At 40.0% G+C, this 16,551-nt stretch overlaps 1 protein-coding gene across 1 annotated transcript in view; it reads right to left on the bottom strand.

Moving 5' to 3' along the window:
• Positions 1 to 16,551, bottom strand: part of Ahrr (aryl hydrocarbon receptor repressor) — an 81,079-nt gene that overhangs the window by 38,080 nt on the left and 26,448 nt on the right. Inside the window, exon 3 of the mRNA XM_052159716.1 lies at positions 15,561 to 15,658. Coding sequence (XP_052015676.1) covers positions 15,561 to 15,658 — 98 coding nt within the window. The remainder of the gene's footprint in view (positions 1 to 15,560; positions 15,659 to 16,551) is intronic.

Here is a 16,551-nt window from a genome sequence, read left to right as displayed (position 1 = left end):
GGATCTTAGATTGATAAAATCCTGTTTCTCTGTTTTTCCATTCATTTATTGATAGATACTTGGGTGGTTCCTCCTTCTGACTTGGTGAGGAGAGCTTCTGAGAATGTGGGTGTGAGCAGTGCAGGCCAATTGGAGAAACAAGTACAGAGGGTAGTGAGGGTTCATTTGACACTTAGCTCTTCCTGCAGTCCAGTGGGATAAAAGAAGGTCTAGAAACTTGCAGTAAGGCTTGAATGCCACTCTGCTGCCTTCATGACTGGCATGCTTTTCATAAAGGGCCATCTAGTACTTTTGACCCACATCTCAAGTGTGCTGACTTGAAATCCCAGAGTTTTTGTTTTGCTTACATTTAACCTTGGTGAGGAATATGTCTAAGTTTGGCAGCCCCTGTAATACTCCACCTACTGTCCAGCAGGATCTGGGCACAGCTAGGGTGGGTGAAACCAGAGCTGAGGCTATGGAAGGGTGGAAAGCTGATGCCAGTGTGGTTAGGGTGGACTTGGTAAGCTCACCCTAGGCTAGTGCTCAGTTCCTAGAGCTATTATTTCCATCCTGTCCGTACTTTAGGAACAGTCCATTTTGTCCAGAATTGGGAGACCAAAATCCCCACAATTTGCATTCTTGGCTATTATTCAGCACCCAACCCATAGGCTGCTGCAACCCCCTATCCAGACAGACATAGGAGTAATACTGAGGTGCACTGAGAAGTGGTTAGTGACTAAGGCATCATACTGTGTGAGAACTTAGGCTATTATGTGAGAACAAAACCAACAGGACAGTAAGTAGGTGAACTATGGAGGGGTATGCCCTTACCTCTCATATAATGACTATTCTAGGCAGTTATCATGGTGTTGGGCATCCCCCTCTCTCTTAGGTGAGTGGCAGATGTGTAAGAGGCTAAGTCAGAGCTTATGCCCTTAGTATTGAGCCCAATGGGCAGAGACATAGCTCAGTTGTGCTTTCCAGATCCTGCAACAGTTTTTCCCAGCTCAGTGCTTGCCACGTACTCATAAGGGCCTACTAATAATAGTTCAAAGACCAAAGAAAATTTCAAGACTTGAGTATATAAAATGTCTTCTTAAAAAAGATTTTATGAGATTAGTCACAAGCAAAAACAATCTTAATTTTAACTCACAAGGCAGAATTTTTTTAAGACTATAAAATGCTGTTTGTGGGATCATATGGATTCAATATCAGATTGACTTTCTGGTCCAGAATTGTCATGCCAAATTCTTTTACACATGTGGAACCATCTTTCAAATATGCATCATGAATGTTTTTTTTTTCTTTTCATTCTCTTTTTATCCCTACAAGTTTTTTTCAAGCAAAACAAAACAAAAAACCTACGGTACATGGAAAATGAGATCACTTTTCCAAGTGGAAAAAAGGATTTAGCCCTAAGGTTAAAGACTACATTTTTTAAGGAAAAAAAAAAGTCATCCATATTTAATTACTAAAAGTCACAACATGAAGCACCTGCCACTGGGTCCAGGCAAGGGTCAGTGGCCTGATGGTCCCTCAACTTTGTCCTGGCACTCCTCACACCCTCTGCACACAAAGAGGCCAGCACTTGGAGAAGTTGTACTTCCTTTGGCGAACTCTGGCTATCTTGATTTCTTCCAGTCCCATGGCAGGAAAATAGCCAGCAAGTACTTCAAAGATTATTTTCGTCAAGGTCAAAGCAGAGAGAAAAAGCAAAAAAAAAAAAAAAAAAAAAAAAAAAAAAAAAAAGAGGGAAAAGGGAACAATTCTCAACAGCTTCTCTCATTTCTCCCCCTTGGCATTAGGGGAAGTTGGAGCAAGTCGTTCCCACTGGGAGCTGCTGCCATGGTTACTGCACAGCAACAGGCCCTAGTCACGCGAGCAGCACTGGGCAGGCATTGGGGCAGCTGGCTGAGCTTCCTGGAGCCAGATCACTCACAGGGGCTGTGGCATGGAACTTGCGTGCGTGCGAGCACTGTTCTAGCCGGGGGAGTGGAATAAATGGCTGTTTATAGATCCCACAAATAGTAAACTCAGCCTTGAATTTCTTCCATGAAGCAGCTAGAGCACTTGAAAGCAGTTCCTGAGAGACCATGCTAACTGTGACTGCAGAGACAGCAGGTGTGGACAGCCCCGGGGGCACCGCACTCACTTCACTATCAGCAATCCCTTGAGTTCTGTCCTGGTGGAAAAGTCCACAACTAACCTAGAGCAGGTTAGAAATGGAGTGAGCAGTGAAGCCATCTCAGACTGTGTATAGTTAGAGGCATGCTGGACAGGGAGAGAGGTATAGAATCCTGAGTGTCAAAAAGCAGCAGAGAGATGAAGCCTACCCCTAGATATCTGAATCACCCTTTGGGTTAAAGTCAAAAGCCATGCATCCTAATCAACAGGGATGTTGCTGGATGACAGAATGTACTGCCTCACTGGCATGTGGGACAGGATAAGACAGGGCCTCAGCTAAAGGGAACTGCTCTGAGGTGGGCATCCCTTAGATTATCTGTTTCCCTGGGGTGGCCTTCCCATCCATATCCACGAACAAACTAACCTCCGGGGCAGGTTGTTCCTCCTTGGTGAAAACACTATATTCATATATATAGTATAATGTATATGTTGAATTCCTGAAAGGAAAAGTACTTCAAAACATTTGAGAGCAATAGACCCAGGAATTACAACTCAGTAATAAACCATGGGCTTTTCTGTCAGAATGGCAAGAAGCTCAGGACTAGAAGATGAAGTTAGCATATTCTGCAACTTGTTTATTAATGGTCCCAAGAAACAAGGATGGGCATCAGGACCCCCAAAATGCAGACCCCAGTCACATTCAAATATTTACCCTAGATTCCTGACCTGTGCACTTCATTCTCCACTATTTTTAAAGCCAGGGACACAAAAAATAGGTCCTCTCCAGTCATAATTCCCAAAGGTTGTAAGTGGCACAAACCATCATCATCAGCCCAGTCATTAGCGGAAAGGCTCTAATCTTGGTCCTCAGCTTCAAGCATGGTTCTCCCAGACCCTGGCAGGTCTGCCCCACTCTCATGGTCCATTTCTCACCATGTTCCCTTTTTCTGTACTCTGGGGTTTCTTAATGTTGGTTGGGAGTCTCTGAAATTTTATACTTTCTCTTTTTAGCCATGGACTCCTAACTGTACCAAGAAGCCAAGTAGGTAGGAAAAAGGGAATTCTTATTCTTCTGGCTCTAACCCTCAGTCTTCTTCTTAGTGACCAGTGCATGGTCTCTCACATGGAACATGAGTCAAATGTCAGTTCTACCTATAAGGTCCCAGGAAGACTAACTGGGAAGGTAGGTTTTTGAAGTCTTTCTTCGGAAGAACAAGTCCAAAATAGTTTTCTCCAAACTACTACACTTGGAGTGCTGGAGGAACTGGGAGTCTATTTATGAACCTCCTTTCAGGAGTCTGAAGGGTCTGTGGTAGCTTTTCTAAAAGTTACAGAACATAGTGGTGCAGCTCAGAAAACTTCTGCCTGGCACATGGCTGTGGCTCCCTGACATATAGTTATCCCACAGCTGTTTCTGTATTACATTGTGAGGCAGAGTGGACAGAGAAAAGCTAAAAACTGGCAGACAGCCCTGGGTTCTGCAGGACTCTCCCTTTCAGGGAGCTTGTGAAGTTCCCTACATCTATGCATGTATTTCCATAAATCTTTTTACAAGCCACTTACAACCAGAGGACTTTTGCTATCTCATTTCAAAGACCCATGGTAGCCTTGGTCTTGATATACAAATTCACCTACCCAGAAAGTCTGCCAGACTGCTGTTTATTATCTTCATTTGTGCCAACCTCCTTTGAACACAAAAATATAACATGCACCTTCAGTTCAGTCATACCAAAGGAAGCTGCATCCCATAAAGTTCAAGGGTACCTGAGGCTATCTAGAACTGAGGCGTGGGAAGCAACTGTGTAAACTGGGAATTTGACAATGAAGAGCCTGGAAATGGTTATGTTCCTGCCCCTCTCCAAAGGGTTTAAGATCATCCCTGACTGGTGGGACCTGCCCACAAGGACAAGATTAAGAGATGGGAAAGCTGGTATTACAGAGCTGCCTCCATGGTACATACTGTGCAAACATCCTACAGAGGGGACCCTTGCAGAGAAGGACTCCCTTGTAAGCCCCTTTTTTATAGGTAATAAACTCACTCAGGAAGCTGGCTGACTTTCTTCAACCTCTCCAGCAGACCGGGGCTGGCCAATGTCTCCAGACCTAGGTCCTTTGTCTGGTATCCCAGGAAAAAAAAGCAAAGAAATCTATGTGGTATGTATGGATCAAGCTAAGGAGTTGATGTAAGGGTGACTAAAAATAACAACTAAAGAGATGAGGGAGACTTTAGCAAAAGAAAACAAGAACAAGAAATGATATATTAGGTAATAAAAATGAAAATATTAGATATGAAATGTGATAATATACACACAGTGGACCTGAACATGATGGGAAGATGTGCATAGGGAAGGGTGACTGTGCAAAAAAAAATAGAAATTCTGCATGTTCTCCTAGGATAGTGATGATCCTTGAATAATAGAACTCCTAAAAATAAACAAAGAACAAGGAATTAAGGCAAAAACTTTCAGAATTGAAGATGATAGAGGGGACAACCAGAGTAAATAAGGAAAAAGGATGCATCATAGTGAAATTTAAGGATGCCAAAGGCAAAGGAAAATGTTACAAAACTTTCAAAGAGCAAACACACCAGTGTGGAGGATTCAGGCCACCAGAAACTACAAACAGAATAGAGTACTATTAAAGTTGAGGGGAAAGATTTTACACTTCAAATCCTGTATCTACCTGAAGGGCTATACAAATATAACACAGAACAGCACTTTCTGGCTTGCTTTGAGACTGCCTTAGAAGATTTCATATCAAGACCACAGTACTAACACTCTAAAGAAGCCTTCTAGAGAGAGGCAGATCTGGGCAATGGAGAGAGACAGGAAAATGACCAAAGGTTCTGGTTGGTTTCACAGTGATCCTATCAACACAGCAATGAAGACAAGAATCTGTGGTCTACATGAAATCAACCCGAGGCCCAGGATAGGGTCAGTAAGTCTAAGAGCTCTCAGAGGGTACCTGAGAGAATTCCTATAGAAAGTACGGTAAGAGCAACAGTACACAAACCACACATGAAGGCTCAGCAGTCAACTGGAGTGTCAGAAGAGACACTAAAGAAAGTGTAAAGAGAATAAAATGCAGATATGACAACAGAAGCCAGCCTATAAGAAACAACTGCAGTATAGTCACTGCTAAGAATAAAGCTTATTTAAGGAAGAGGGTCCTTTGGTACACTGTCTGAAAGAAGCTAACTTAGAAAAGGATAAATAGAAAGGACAGAAAGATACCCTGTGAAGTGAGGAGTCAAAATAAACCCGAGGCATAATTTTATCATCTGACAGACTGAATCAAATGCCAAATGTCCAAGACCTTAAAAGATATGTGGAGCCTAAAGTCTCCAATGAAGGTGAGTAGTCACCACTGAGACAGACTTAAATTTCCTGCCCGGCAGAGAACGGGTCTGTGCTTCCCTTGTTCTCTTAAACTCATTATGTGCTCATATAACAGGCAGCTTCTGACTCCTTCAGCCCCATCCAGTCACTTCATCATTAAGATGCCAGATTTGTCCAAAACCAGCCTTCGCAGCCTTCCAAATATCTTCAGTACACTTGTAGAACAGCACAGACTTCCCAGAAGAGCCAGGGCCCACAGACTCAGAACCCTTCAGTGCCTTGGACAACCTCTCTGCCTGGAGTCAGCAAATGACTGTCCTTCACTTTCTAATAACTTATTCTCTCACTAATTGTGCTAAGTTTAGGTATATCCACAAAGGACCAAGTTACATTTAATCCTACAATTTGGTGTAGAGGTAGGACCAGGTGGAGCTAATAGGAAGTGGAGATGGACCACAAAGCCTTTTATCTCCGTAGTGGATCAACTGCCCACCTTCCAAATAATAATACCTTGAACTTTCTCAGATATCTGCACAGATTCCACCAGGAAAAAGGCCCTTGGCCAGATGTGATTTCTTGACTTTTCACCTCTCAGTCTACAGAATCATGAGCTATATAAATATTATTTATAAATCACTTGATCTATAAAGTTCAGTTACAACAAGAGAGAATGGATAAAGACATGCCCATATATTTTGAGTTGAATCACACTTTTCTGATCTGACAAGCTCTGGGTCCAAATTTAGTAAAACAAATTTGTTCCTTGCAAGAATCTGTAACTTGACCTAACCTAAGTTCCTTTCATCAGCTGTTGGAGAGGCAGGTGTGGCTAATGAACCGCAGTGGCCAGTTGCAGCACTGACCCAGAGCTTGTCAGATCTGAGAAAGTTGATACAACATAGCAGATAAGAGTGGGCCCTGCTTCTGTTTGGACTCTGTTGAGTTTAGCAGTAGGAACCAGTCCAAATGAGTACCTCTAGAGCAGGCTATGAGAGATGTGGCTTCCCATAATAGTACACAAAGAGAAAGTAAAGTTGTTCATAAGGAGTAACTATGAATTATAGAGAGCTAAATACAGTAGTGCCTCCTGTCGATGATGGTGCACTCATCACTGCTTTGTTTTGTTGAGACAGGATCTCATGTAACTCAGCCTCAAACTCACAGTGTAGCTGAGACTGCCCTTGAACTCTGTGTCCTACTGCCTAAGTTTCTTAAGTTCTGGGATTAAAATCATAAATCACATATAATATTTAGCATACATTCTTTTTCTTGTTTATATTTTAAAAAAACACTTGTGAACTATATCAAAGGAGAAGGGGAGGGTGCTGAGATCCAGAAGCAAAGTGAATAAATAAATTAATTGAAAGGAGTGCAAATAAAAAATGCTAAAATTAGCTCATTCAATGTCCACACATTTCAGTAAACTTCTGTACAGTTAGAATACCTATTTTTTATGAAAAATTAATATCATTATAAAATCTTTTTATGTTGTATTAAGACTTTCTATCTTCCACTTTCTCTTTCTTTCCTTCTTTCTTTCCTTCTTTCTTTCCTTCTTTCTTTCTTCTTTCTTTTCTTCTTTCTTCCTTCCTTTTTCTTTCTTTCTTTCTTTCTTTCTTTCTTTCTTTCTTTCTTTCTTTCTTTCTTTGCTTAGGCACAGAATTCCAACACTACTTGGTACTTACTTGTGATAGATGGCAGTGACCTCCAAAGATCCTGGCCAACCTTGGTTCAATTAGCTCATCCCTCCACAACCTCCAGGTCTCTCACACACAATATTCTAATCTCTCTACAAAGACAGATTCTGCACATCCTTCACCAGGATTTTCCTAGAGAGTCTGTCTGATCTTTCCCTTCATGAATCCTATCTGATCACAATGCAACAAAAACTTAAAATAGACAGCAAAAAAAAATTGCCAATAAGTATACAAACTGTTGGAGATCAAACAACTCATTACTGAATGATAAATGGGTCAAAGAAGAAATCAAGAAGGAAGTTCAAAATGTTATGGAACTGAAAAAAATGAAGTACAGCAAAACCTTTGGGAAATACTGAAAGTGGTCCTTCAAAGGAGATTTATAGTTGTACTGACTACAGTAAAAAAAAAAAAATTAAAAAAGACACAAATGGTTTAATGATGTAACCAAGATTTTGTAAAAACAAAAACAAACCAAATCCAAATTCATTAGATGGAAGAAATAATAAAAATCAGAGTTAGCGGGACGGTAGTGGCGCATGCCTGTAATCCCAGCACTCTGGGAGGCAGAGGCAGGTGGATTTCTGAGTTTGAGGCCAGCCTGGTCTACAGAGTGAGTTCCAGGACAGTCAGGGCGATACAGAGAAACCCTGTCTCCAAAAAAAAAAAAAAAAAAAAAAAAACAAATCCAAAAAAGCCAAAAAAAAAAAAAATAAAAAAATAAAAATCAGAGTTGAAATTAATGAAACAGAAAGAAAGAAAATAATACAAAAGATCAACAATTCTGAGAGGTTTTTTTTTTTGAGAAGATAAACAGGATTTACAGACCCTTGGGGCCCAACTAACCAAAAAAGAAAGAAAGAAAGAAAGAAAGAAAGAAAGAAAGAAAGAAAGAAAGAAAAAAAGGAAGAAAGAAAAAAAGGAAGGAAGGAAGGGAGGACCCAAATTAACATAATCAGGAATGAATAGGGAAAGATTACAAAATACCCTCAAGGATATTCATAATATAAGCTAATGTTTAAAAACCTATGCTTTATTAAGTTGGAAAAATCAAAAGAAGTGGATGAACTCCTAGATTGAGCCAAGTCACCAAAATTAAACCAAGAAGAGTTCAAGACCTAAACAGTTCCATAATAAATAAGACAATTTGAAATAGTAATTAAAAAGCCTTTCAACTAAACAAAGTCCAAAGCCAGATGGATTCACAGAATTCTGCAAATTTTAAAGAAAACTTAAACCAAAACTTCTTAAAGTAGTAAAAAGAAAAAAAAAAAGCAGAGATATAAGGAACAGTCCCACGTTCCAAGAAGCTGGTATCACTCTAATATCAAATACCAGGTAAACACACACAAAACTTGGAAAACTACAGACCAATATCCTTGCTGAACATAGATTTAATTTTCTTAATAAAATACTTGCAAACTGAACATACATCAAAAAAACATTATCCACCATGACCAAGTTGGATTTATTTTGGACATGCTGAGATGGTTCAACATATGCAAATCAATAAATATAGTAAATCAGATAAATGTACTTAAAAACAAAAATTACATGATCATCTCAATAGATGCAGAAAAAAAACTTTGACAAAAGCCAATATGCATTCATGATAAAAGAATAAAAGTAGGCCCATATTATTTACCTTGTACAAAAAAAATAACTTTTAATGAATCAAATACCTTAGTGTGAAATATGATGTACTGAAACTGGCTAACAGAAAACATAGTAGCCTATAAGATATTGGTATAGGAAAGAACTTTCTGAATAGGAATCCATTTTCCCAGAAGTTGAGACCATCAATTGACAAGTAAGACTTTAGAAAACTAAAAGCTTCTACACAACTGAAGAAACATTCAGTTGAGTGAATAGGAAACCCACAGAATAAGATAGACTCTTTGCTAGCTATACATCTGACAGGGGATTAATATCCAGAATATATAAAGAACTAAAATAAAGCAAACGGGGAAATCCATTCAAAAAATGAGCTTGAAATCTGAATAGGGAATTCTCAAAAGAAAAAAATTAGCTAAGAAATAGCTTTACATGCTATTGTCCATACAAGTAAGAAAATACAAATCAAAGAAAAATTTGATACTTCCTTTTACACCAGTCAGAATGGCAAAGAGCAACAAGACATCTGACAATAAATGTTGGAGAGGGTATTGGGGAAAGAGGAATTGTCATTCACTGCTGGTGGCGCTGCAAACTGGTACGACTACTTTGGAAAACAGCATGGAGAACCCTCAAAAAACTGAAAATATGCCGGGCAGTGGTGACACACACCTTTAATCCCAGCACTTGGGAGGCAGAGGCAGGTGAATTTCTGAGTTTGAGGCCAGCCTGGTCTACAGAGTGAGTTCCAGGACAGCCAGGGCTACACAGAGAAACACTGTCTTGAAAAAACAAAAAAACTAAAAAATAAAAATAAAATAAAATCTTACAAATGACCCAGCTATTTCACTCTTTGGTATATGCTCAAAGAACTAGGCATTCTACTCCACAGACAGTTGCTCAGCCATGGTCATGGCTGCTCTATTCACAAGAACTAGTAAATAGAAACAACTTGAATGTCATTCAACTGACTAATGAATAGTGAAAATGTGACACATACACATTATAGAATTCTACTCAGTTTTAAAGAAAACTGAACTCATGAAATTTGCAAGTAAATGAATGTAACTAGAAAAGATCATACTGAGTGAGGTAATCTTGCCCCAGAGAGACACATGTTAAATGTTCTGTCTCATCTGTGGTGTTTAGCTCCAAATCTTCAGAGATGAATGTATAACCTGGAGTAACTTAAAACTATGAATTTAAATAAGCACCATAGTGCTGGGGAACAATAAAGAGGGGAATAGCAAGGTATAAGTGATTTGAAAGGAAAAATAACAAAAGCAAGGGGAGGAGATTTGTAAGTAGAGCATCAAGAGGGAGGTAAATACAGAAGGATGAAGGAGCTAAAATAACAGTAAGGATATCTGAAAAATTTATAGGAAATCATATTATCTGCCTAAACCTACAGGCAGGATCTGATGCAAAAGCACCTACAGAGGGGTGCTGCTTACTGACTTGCTCATCATAGTTTGCTCAACCTGCTTTCTTATAGAATCCAGGACCCAGTAGATGGCACTAAGCCACGATGAGTTGAGCTGTTCTCTATCAATCACTAATTAAGAAAAAGCCTTACAGGTCTACATATAATCTGATTTTATGGAGGCATTTCTTAATTGAGGTTACTTCCTCTCAGATGACTTTCTCTTATATAGAGTTGACAGAAAACTATTCAGCACACAACTGGTAGTTGTATGTTCTCCTCTAAGACCCAGGACTTTACATTAGTAACTACCCAGGTAGTTGCCAGTACCAAGCAAGACTTCTTTGTTGTTGAGCAAGAATTTAGGGAACTATTGGTTATCACCAAGGTATCCATGCCACTAGTACACTCTTATGGATACTGTTCCCTGGGTTTAGTTCATAGACAGCACAGCTAGGTAGGACTCTTGATTGCTTTCTTTTTTGGAAGCTTGTATGGCACCTTCTGGAAGCTAGTTTGCATGGAAGAAGTTTTCAGGTCAGAACCAGATCTGAGCCTGAGGGCCCTATGTCCAAAGTACATGATCTTCACCAATAGGGACTTACCTTTAACTTCTTGGAGGCAATTAAGAATAATAACATGGGCCTATATTGTTTTGGGAGTCTTTTGGACAACCCTGATCAACAACTCAAAAGAGCACTTAACATGCCTTATGAGCTGGACAGTTTTATGTCAACTTGACACAAGCTAAAATCATCTGAGAGGAAGTAACATCAATTAAGAAATGCCTCCATAAATTCTTAACTGTATTAAAAATATTTGTCCTTATACCCATAGATAAGTGTAACTCTCACCACTCATCAAGAAACCTCTCCTTGCAACGATAGAGATGATTACAGAAAGCCACAGCCAATCAAAATGAAGAGAAAAGTGATCATTTTCTGCCCAGCTCCAACTGGTACATCTAAAACACAACTCTCACAGCTAAAATTTAGTGAATATTATGGAAGAGGGAGTAGAAAGATTGTAAGAGCTGAGGAACAGGAAATTTGTTGCGAGGTTGCATCTCTTAGAATGTCAGAGAAGCTGCACCTGTGAAATCTCATCAATATGGCTGCCTAAACAAGATCTACACAAGGATAACACAATAGACAGGCTAATATGATAATAGGGTCTCAACTCTAGACAAAGAACTGTATGCAGCTAATGAATGCTGAGAATGAAATAGTCTTTCCCAGGCAACAGACCCCAAAGTGATAAACATTTTGAATGTAGATTATCTCTGTCCTCATACAATATAACCAAAGTAAAGCAGAACTCCATGAAATCCATGAAAAAAGCTCCCAGAACTATTTAACTAATGTATTAGTCATGTGACACAATATAAACCTAAAAACTAGACTGCATTTCTATATTTTACCACAACCAACAAAAAAAAAAAATTGAAGTTAAAAAAGCCCATAGATAGAAACAACAACAACAACAAAAAAAAAAACACTGAATACCTAATTATAAGTCTAACATAAACAGGATACATGAGATGAAAAATGGTAAAACTGTTGAAAATTATTAAAGACCCAAAATAAACAGAGATACACATCCTGTTCAGGAGGCAATTCAAATCGACTTTGGTTTTAATAATTGCAGTCAAAATTGCTGCTGCATGTGTGTGTGTAAAGTGCAGGAAGTACCCATGGAGGCCCATAACATGGCATCAATCCCCTGGAACTTCAGCTACCAATGGTTTTTAGCTGCCATGTGCATGCCAGGAACCAAAGCCATATCCTCTGCAATAGCAGCAAATGCTCTTAACCACTGAGCCATCTTTCCAGCCTATAGTGGGCATTCTTGTGCACATCAATATGATCATTCTAAAATGTATGTGTAAAGATAAAGAAATTAAAACAGGCAAGATGATCTTTCTTAAAGATTTATTTATGCATTTTACATCTCTGGGGAGATGGCTCAGCGGTTAAGAGCACTGACTGCTCTTCTGAAGGTCCTGAGTTCAAATCCCAGCAACCACATGGTGGCTCACAACCATCTGTAATGACCTAACACCCTCTTCTGGTGTGTCTGAAGACAACTACAGAGTTCTTACATATAATAAATAAATAAATAAATAAATAAATAAATAAATAAATAAATAAATAAATATTTATGCATTTTACATATATGGGTTTTTGTCTGTGTGTATGTCTGCACACCAGACAAGGCATTGGATCTCACGAACTACCGACTATAGATGGTTGTGAGCTGCCATATGGATGCTGGGAATTGAACTCAGAAACTCTGGAAAAATTTTTAAAAGTGCTCTTAATCACTGAGTCATCTTTCTAATCCTGGCAATACAGTTTTTAAAGAATACACAACTGGAAAAATTCATGTCATCTGGTGTCCAGAACAATTTTGCTTACTTCGACTGGGGTTAGGAAGTATGGTCGTGTTGATATATCGGACAAAATTCAGAGAATGCAAAACGTAAAACTTAACAAAACTTTGAAGAGTGGATCAGTAAGATGGCTCAGCAAGTAAAGGCGCTTGCCACCAGGCTTGACAACCTGAGCATGATACTCAGGACTCTCAGTAGAAGAAAAGAATGGACTCCCAGAAGTTATCCTCTCATCTCCCCAAGTGTGCCCTGACAACAAGCACCAACACACACACACACACACACACACACACACACATACACCATAAATAAATAAATACATACATACATACATACATACATACATATATACATATATACATAAATACAAAATTACATAAATAAATATAAAAATAACTTAAAACTTTGGAAAAACATAAAAGACAAATCTTGTAATCTTGGGATAAAGAGTTTCTACATGTGATACCAAAATCATGACCAACAAAAAGAAAAATTAATAAATGACTTTATTAATAATTAACCACTTATACTCTGTACATCACTCTGTCAAGAGGATGAAAAAACAAGCTGCATACTAGGAGAGAACTTTCACAAATTTCACAAAGGACAGGTATCCAGAATGAGCTCTCTAGACTAAATAGTAAGAAGGCAAAAAGTATGGTTTTATATGTGCAAAGGATTTGTACAGTCTAGTAAATATGATACATGGGCAAGAGAAAGGATGCTTGGCACCCTCAGCCATGAGATTCCAGCGCGTGCGCGCACACACACACACACCAAGTGACTTCAAGTGAAAGAGATAACACCAAGGAAACTCAAGGACATGGAGAGGTGGGAACCCTCTGAAAGCATCTTTAGCCTTGTAGTTTGAATTCCCTGTCCTGGAAATGAAAGAAAGATCCACACATATAACATGCCTGGTTCCAAACAAAGCACAGCTGGATAGAGTAGAGGGAGGTGGTGAGGGGTCAGAGTGTGGGTGGAGGTGTGGGGCCTAAAAGGGAGATATAGAGGGAAGTACAGACATGAGGAGGGAAACAGGACAGGAGCAGTAGAGACACACGTACCCTGGTTAGGACTTGGGTCAGACAACTGAAGTATACTGGGTGCTGTGTGTATACTGTGTGTTTTACAATTCAGTACGAAAGTTTAAGGATGATTTTTTGAGTCTGAATTTTTTAAATCAATGTTAATTTTGAAAAGACATTTAACAGGGGTTGCCAATTATCTTTTTGTAAGAATAAAATTCAAACCAGGATACACTTTAAAGTTCGGATTTTACTAGCAGTGGCCGAAAGATCAATACCAGAGAAAAATTAATAATGCTTAAAAATGTGCTTTTTGTTTTATAGCACATCATGGTAAATGATAAAGTTGCACATTTCTTCAACTGAAAGACAGTGCTCCCCAAAGATATGTTAGTCCCACTGGGGTCCATCCACACTGAGCCACAAAGAGCTGAAACATCACAGGTTATTCTGAGCAAGCAGAGCTCAACTTGCTGTGTAGGCCCCTTTGAGCACGCGACGCCTGTGTATTTTAAATTTTTCATAATGATTCCTTTTTATTTTATTTTTATGTGCATTGGTGGTTTGCTTACATGTATGTCTGTATGAGGATGTTAGACTCCCTGAAGCTGGAGTTACAGATAGTTGTGAGCTGCCATATGGTACTTGGAGTTGAACCAGGGTCCTTTGGAGGAATAGCAAGTGCTCTTAACCTCTGAGCCACCTATTTAGCCTACCCTGTGTATCTCTGTAAAGTGTAGTGTTTATAAATTCATCAAACGCAAACTCTTCATTAGAAATAATAGAACTTAGAGATGCTTCCTCACTCAAGCCCCAGACCCTGTCTCCCTTAGGCACCCCGGATGTCTAACCCAATGGATGCTGTGGAAAATGTTGCGAATACAACGGCTGCTTGTGGCCAAGATAGACCCAAAGCACTGTTCTTCAACCATAGTTCACATGGATTGGCTAAAAATGGCAGAGTTAGGAGAGCATAAGAAGCAAGAAGAACCAATACAAAGCATATATAAAACACCAGACAGGGTGCAAAAGCCCTTACAGGAGGCTGATAAGTCCAAGCCAACCTTCTAAGGATGGAGCCCGGCACCTGGCTGCCCATTATCTTCTTCTTCTTGTGTATGTGCATAAGATTTTCTAATATTTTTTTAAAAGTAAGAGTTGAGAGGGTGTCGCCCTAAAAGGTGCTACCCCTTCTATGGGCTCTCAATATTTTCCCTCCCTCATCTAAAGCAGGCACAGACAGAGATGGTGCCTCAAATCTGACAGGTGATGAACAGAAAGCCAGACTTTCCCACAGCACTTAGTAGAGAATGCAAGGAACTATCAGCTCCTGCCATCTGTACTGCCAGCAGAGACTCACCCAGAGCCTAGCCCAGTAAGGATGGTGGACATAGGAATACAACTGTGCCCTACGTCATGCCCTATGTCAAAGAATGTTCTGCTGTAATATCCTGAGATGTAAGAGACAAAGCTTGAACAGCTCAGAGAAATCCCAACACCGAAGAACCTTGGGGTTCACCTCAAATGAGAAAAATTCCACCTAATGGAAGTTCCCATCAAGCCTGAATGCCAGTTTGAAATGCAAGAATTGTCAGGCCCTATTTGTGCAGGACCCCAGATGACCCACATAGAAACTCAACATTGACTCTTTTTAGCCTTTAATTTGGAAAATAAATGGCTAATATTTATGTTCTTTTATCAGTGAGTGAAACTAGAGAGTGTGGGATGGCAAATGAGTCTCAGATTTAGCACAAAGATAATGAAACCCTCAACTCCATCATGAAGTTGATCTACCCACAGATCCCAGCTTAAGCAGCCTTAGACCAGTATGGCAAACAGCTCATGAAAATATTTTGGTGCCACTAAGCTTCTTCTCAGGAACACACACACACACACACACACACACACACACACACTCCACAAAGCATTCATGTGTTGTGTTTCAGTGAAGTGTGCACTTACCTCCAGCAGCAGCCGTCCTTCCTGCACAGGGAACCCCCTGTATGCGTGGTTTTCAGGTGACAGGGCTGGAGCTGACCATATACATGACTCCTGCAAGGCTGTTAGAAAAGAATGAACAAATAAGCTCTCTGCAGAGCTCAGGCCTGCTGGTGGTTCTTAAATCGCATGTTTCTTGTATTTCCCTGACTTTTACCCCTTTGTTTTGCTGTCCGACTTGGGCTATGTTATTGTCCTACACAGGATATGCAGAAACACCATGAAGTCCTAGAAAGTTGTATTATTGACAGGAAGAGCCAGTTGAAGCTCTAGGCCAGCATAGACCTTAAAGGTTCCTAATGTAGAAATGTACCCAAACTCATGTACTATCCTACTTCATCTTGGAAACTGCTCTTGGCTTTCCCATCTACCCAGTCTTGAGACAAAGAATGGCTTCCTGCCAGATCCCCTCTATGAACAAGAATCCCAGGGTCCCTGCAAGTACCTTCTGAGACCCAATACCACTGTATCCCAACACACTGGTTGTTACCATTTGGAAGACAGCCAGTCTGTCATCTGCTTTCAGGCTAGGCCAAGGCTCCTTGAGTCCACCCATCTCCCGTACCCTCATCTCCCCTGGAAGGGAACAGGCCAAATGCCCTCACCTGGAGGTAAATGAAGTCCCCTGAGGATGCCCACCCACTCCAAAAGCTACTCCTAGACCTATGAAGATGCTCCTGAGACCCACCTTCCTGGTACCCCTATCCAAGTCTGGTTTGATGGCTTTGGGATGGAAATTTCAAGGTTCTCTTACTAAGCTATGGCATAGATTCTAGTCTATGGCAAGATGACTCCCCCTTTACCATCCAGGAGACCCAATCCCAGACAGAAAGTTCCATTGTTGAGGGGCACAGCATTCTTAAAAGTAATTTCATTGCCTGTTCAGAGCCCACCTCATGCTGAAAGATGGGTTTGCTGGGCTGTGCATATTATTCAGAAATAGAAGTAGCATTTG

The sequence above is a fragment of the Apodemus sylvaticus genome, chromosome 16 (assembly GCF_947179515.1).
Source record: "Apodemus sylvaticus chromosome 16, mApoSyl1.1, whole genome shotgun sequence".
Taxonomy (NCBI): Eukaryota; Metazoa; Chordata; class Mammalia; order Rodentia; family Muridae; genus Apodemus; species Apodemus sylvaticus.
Note: the sequence above shows the minus strand (reverse complement) of the source record. Positions and strands in the feature narration are given on the sequence as shown.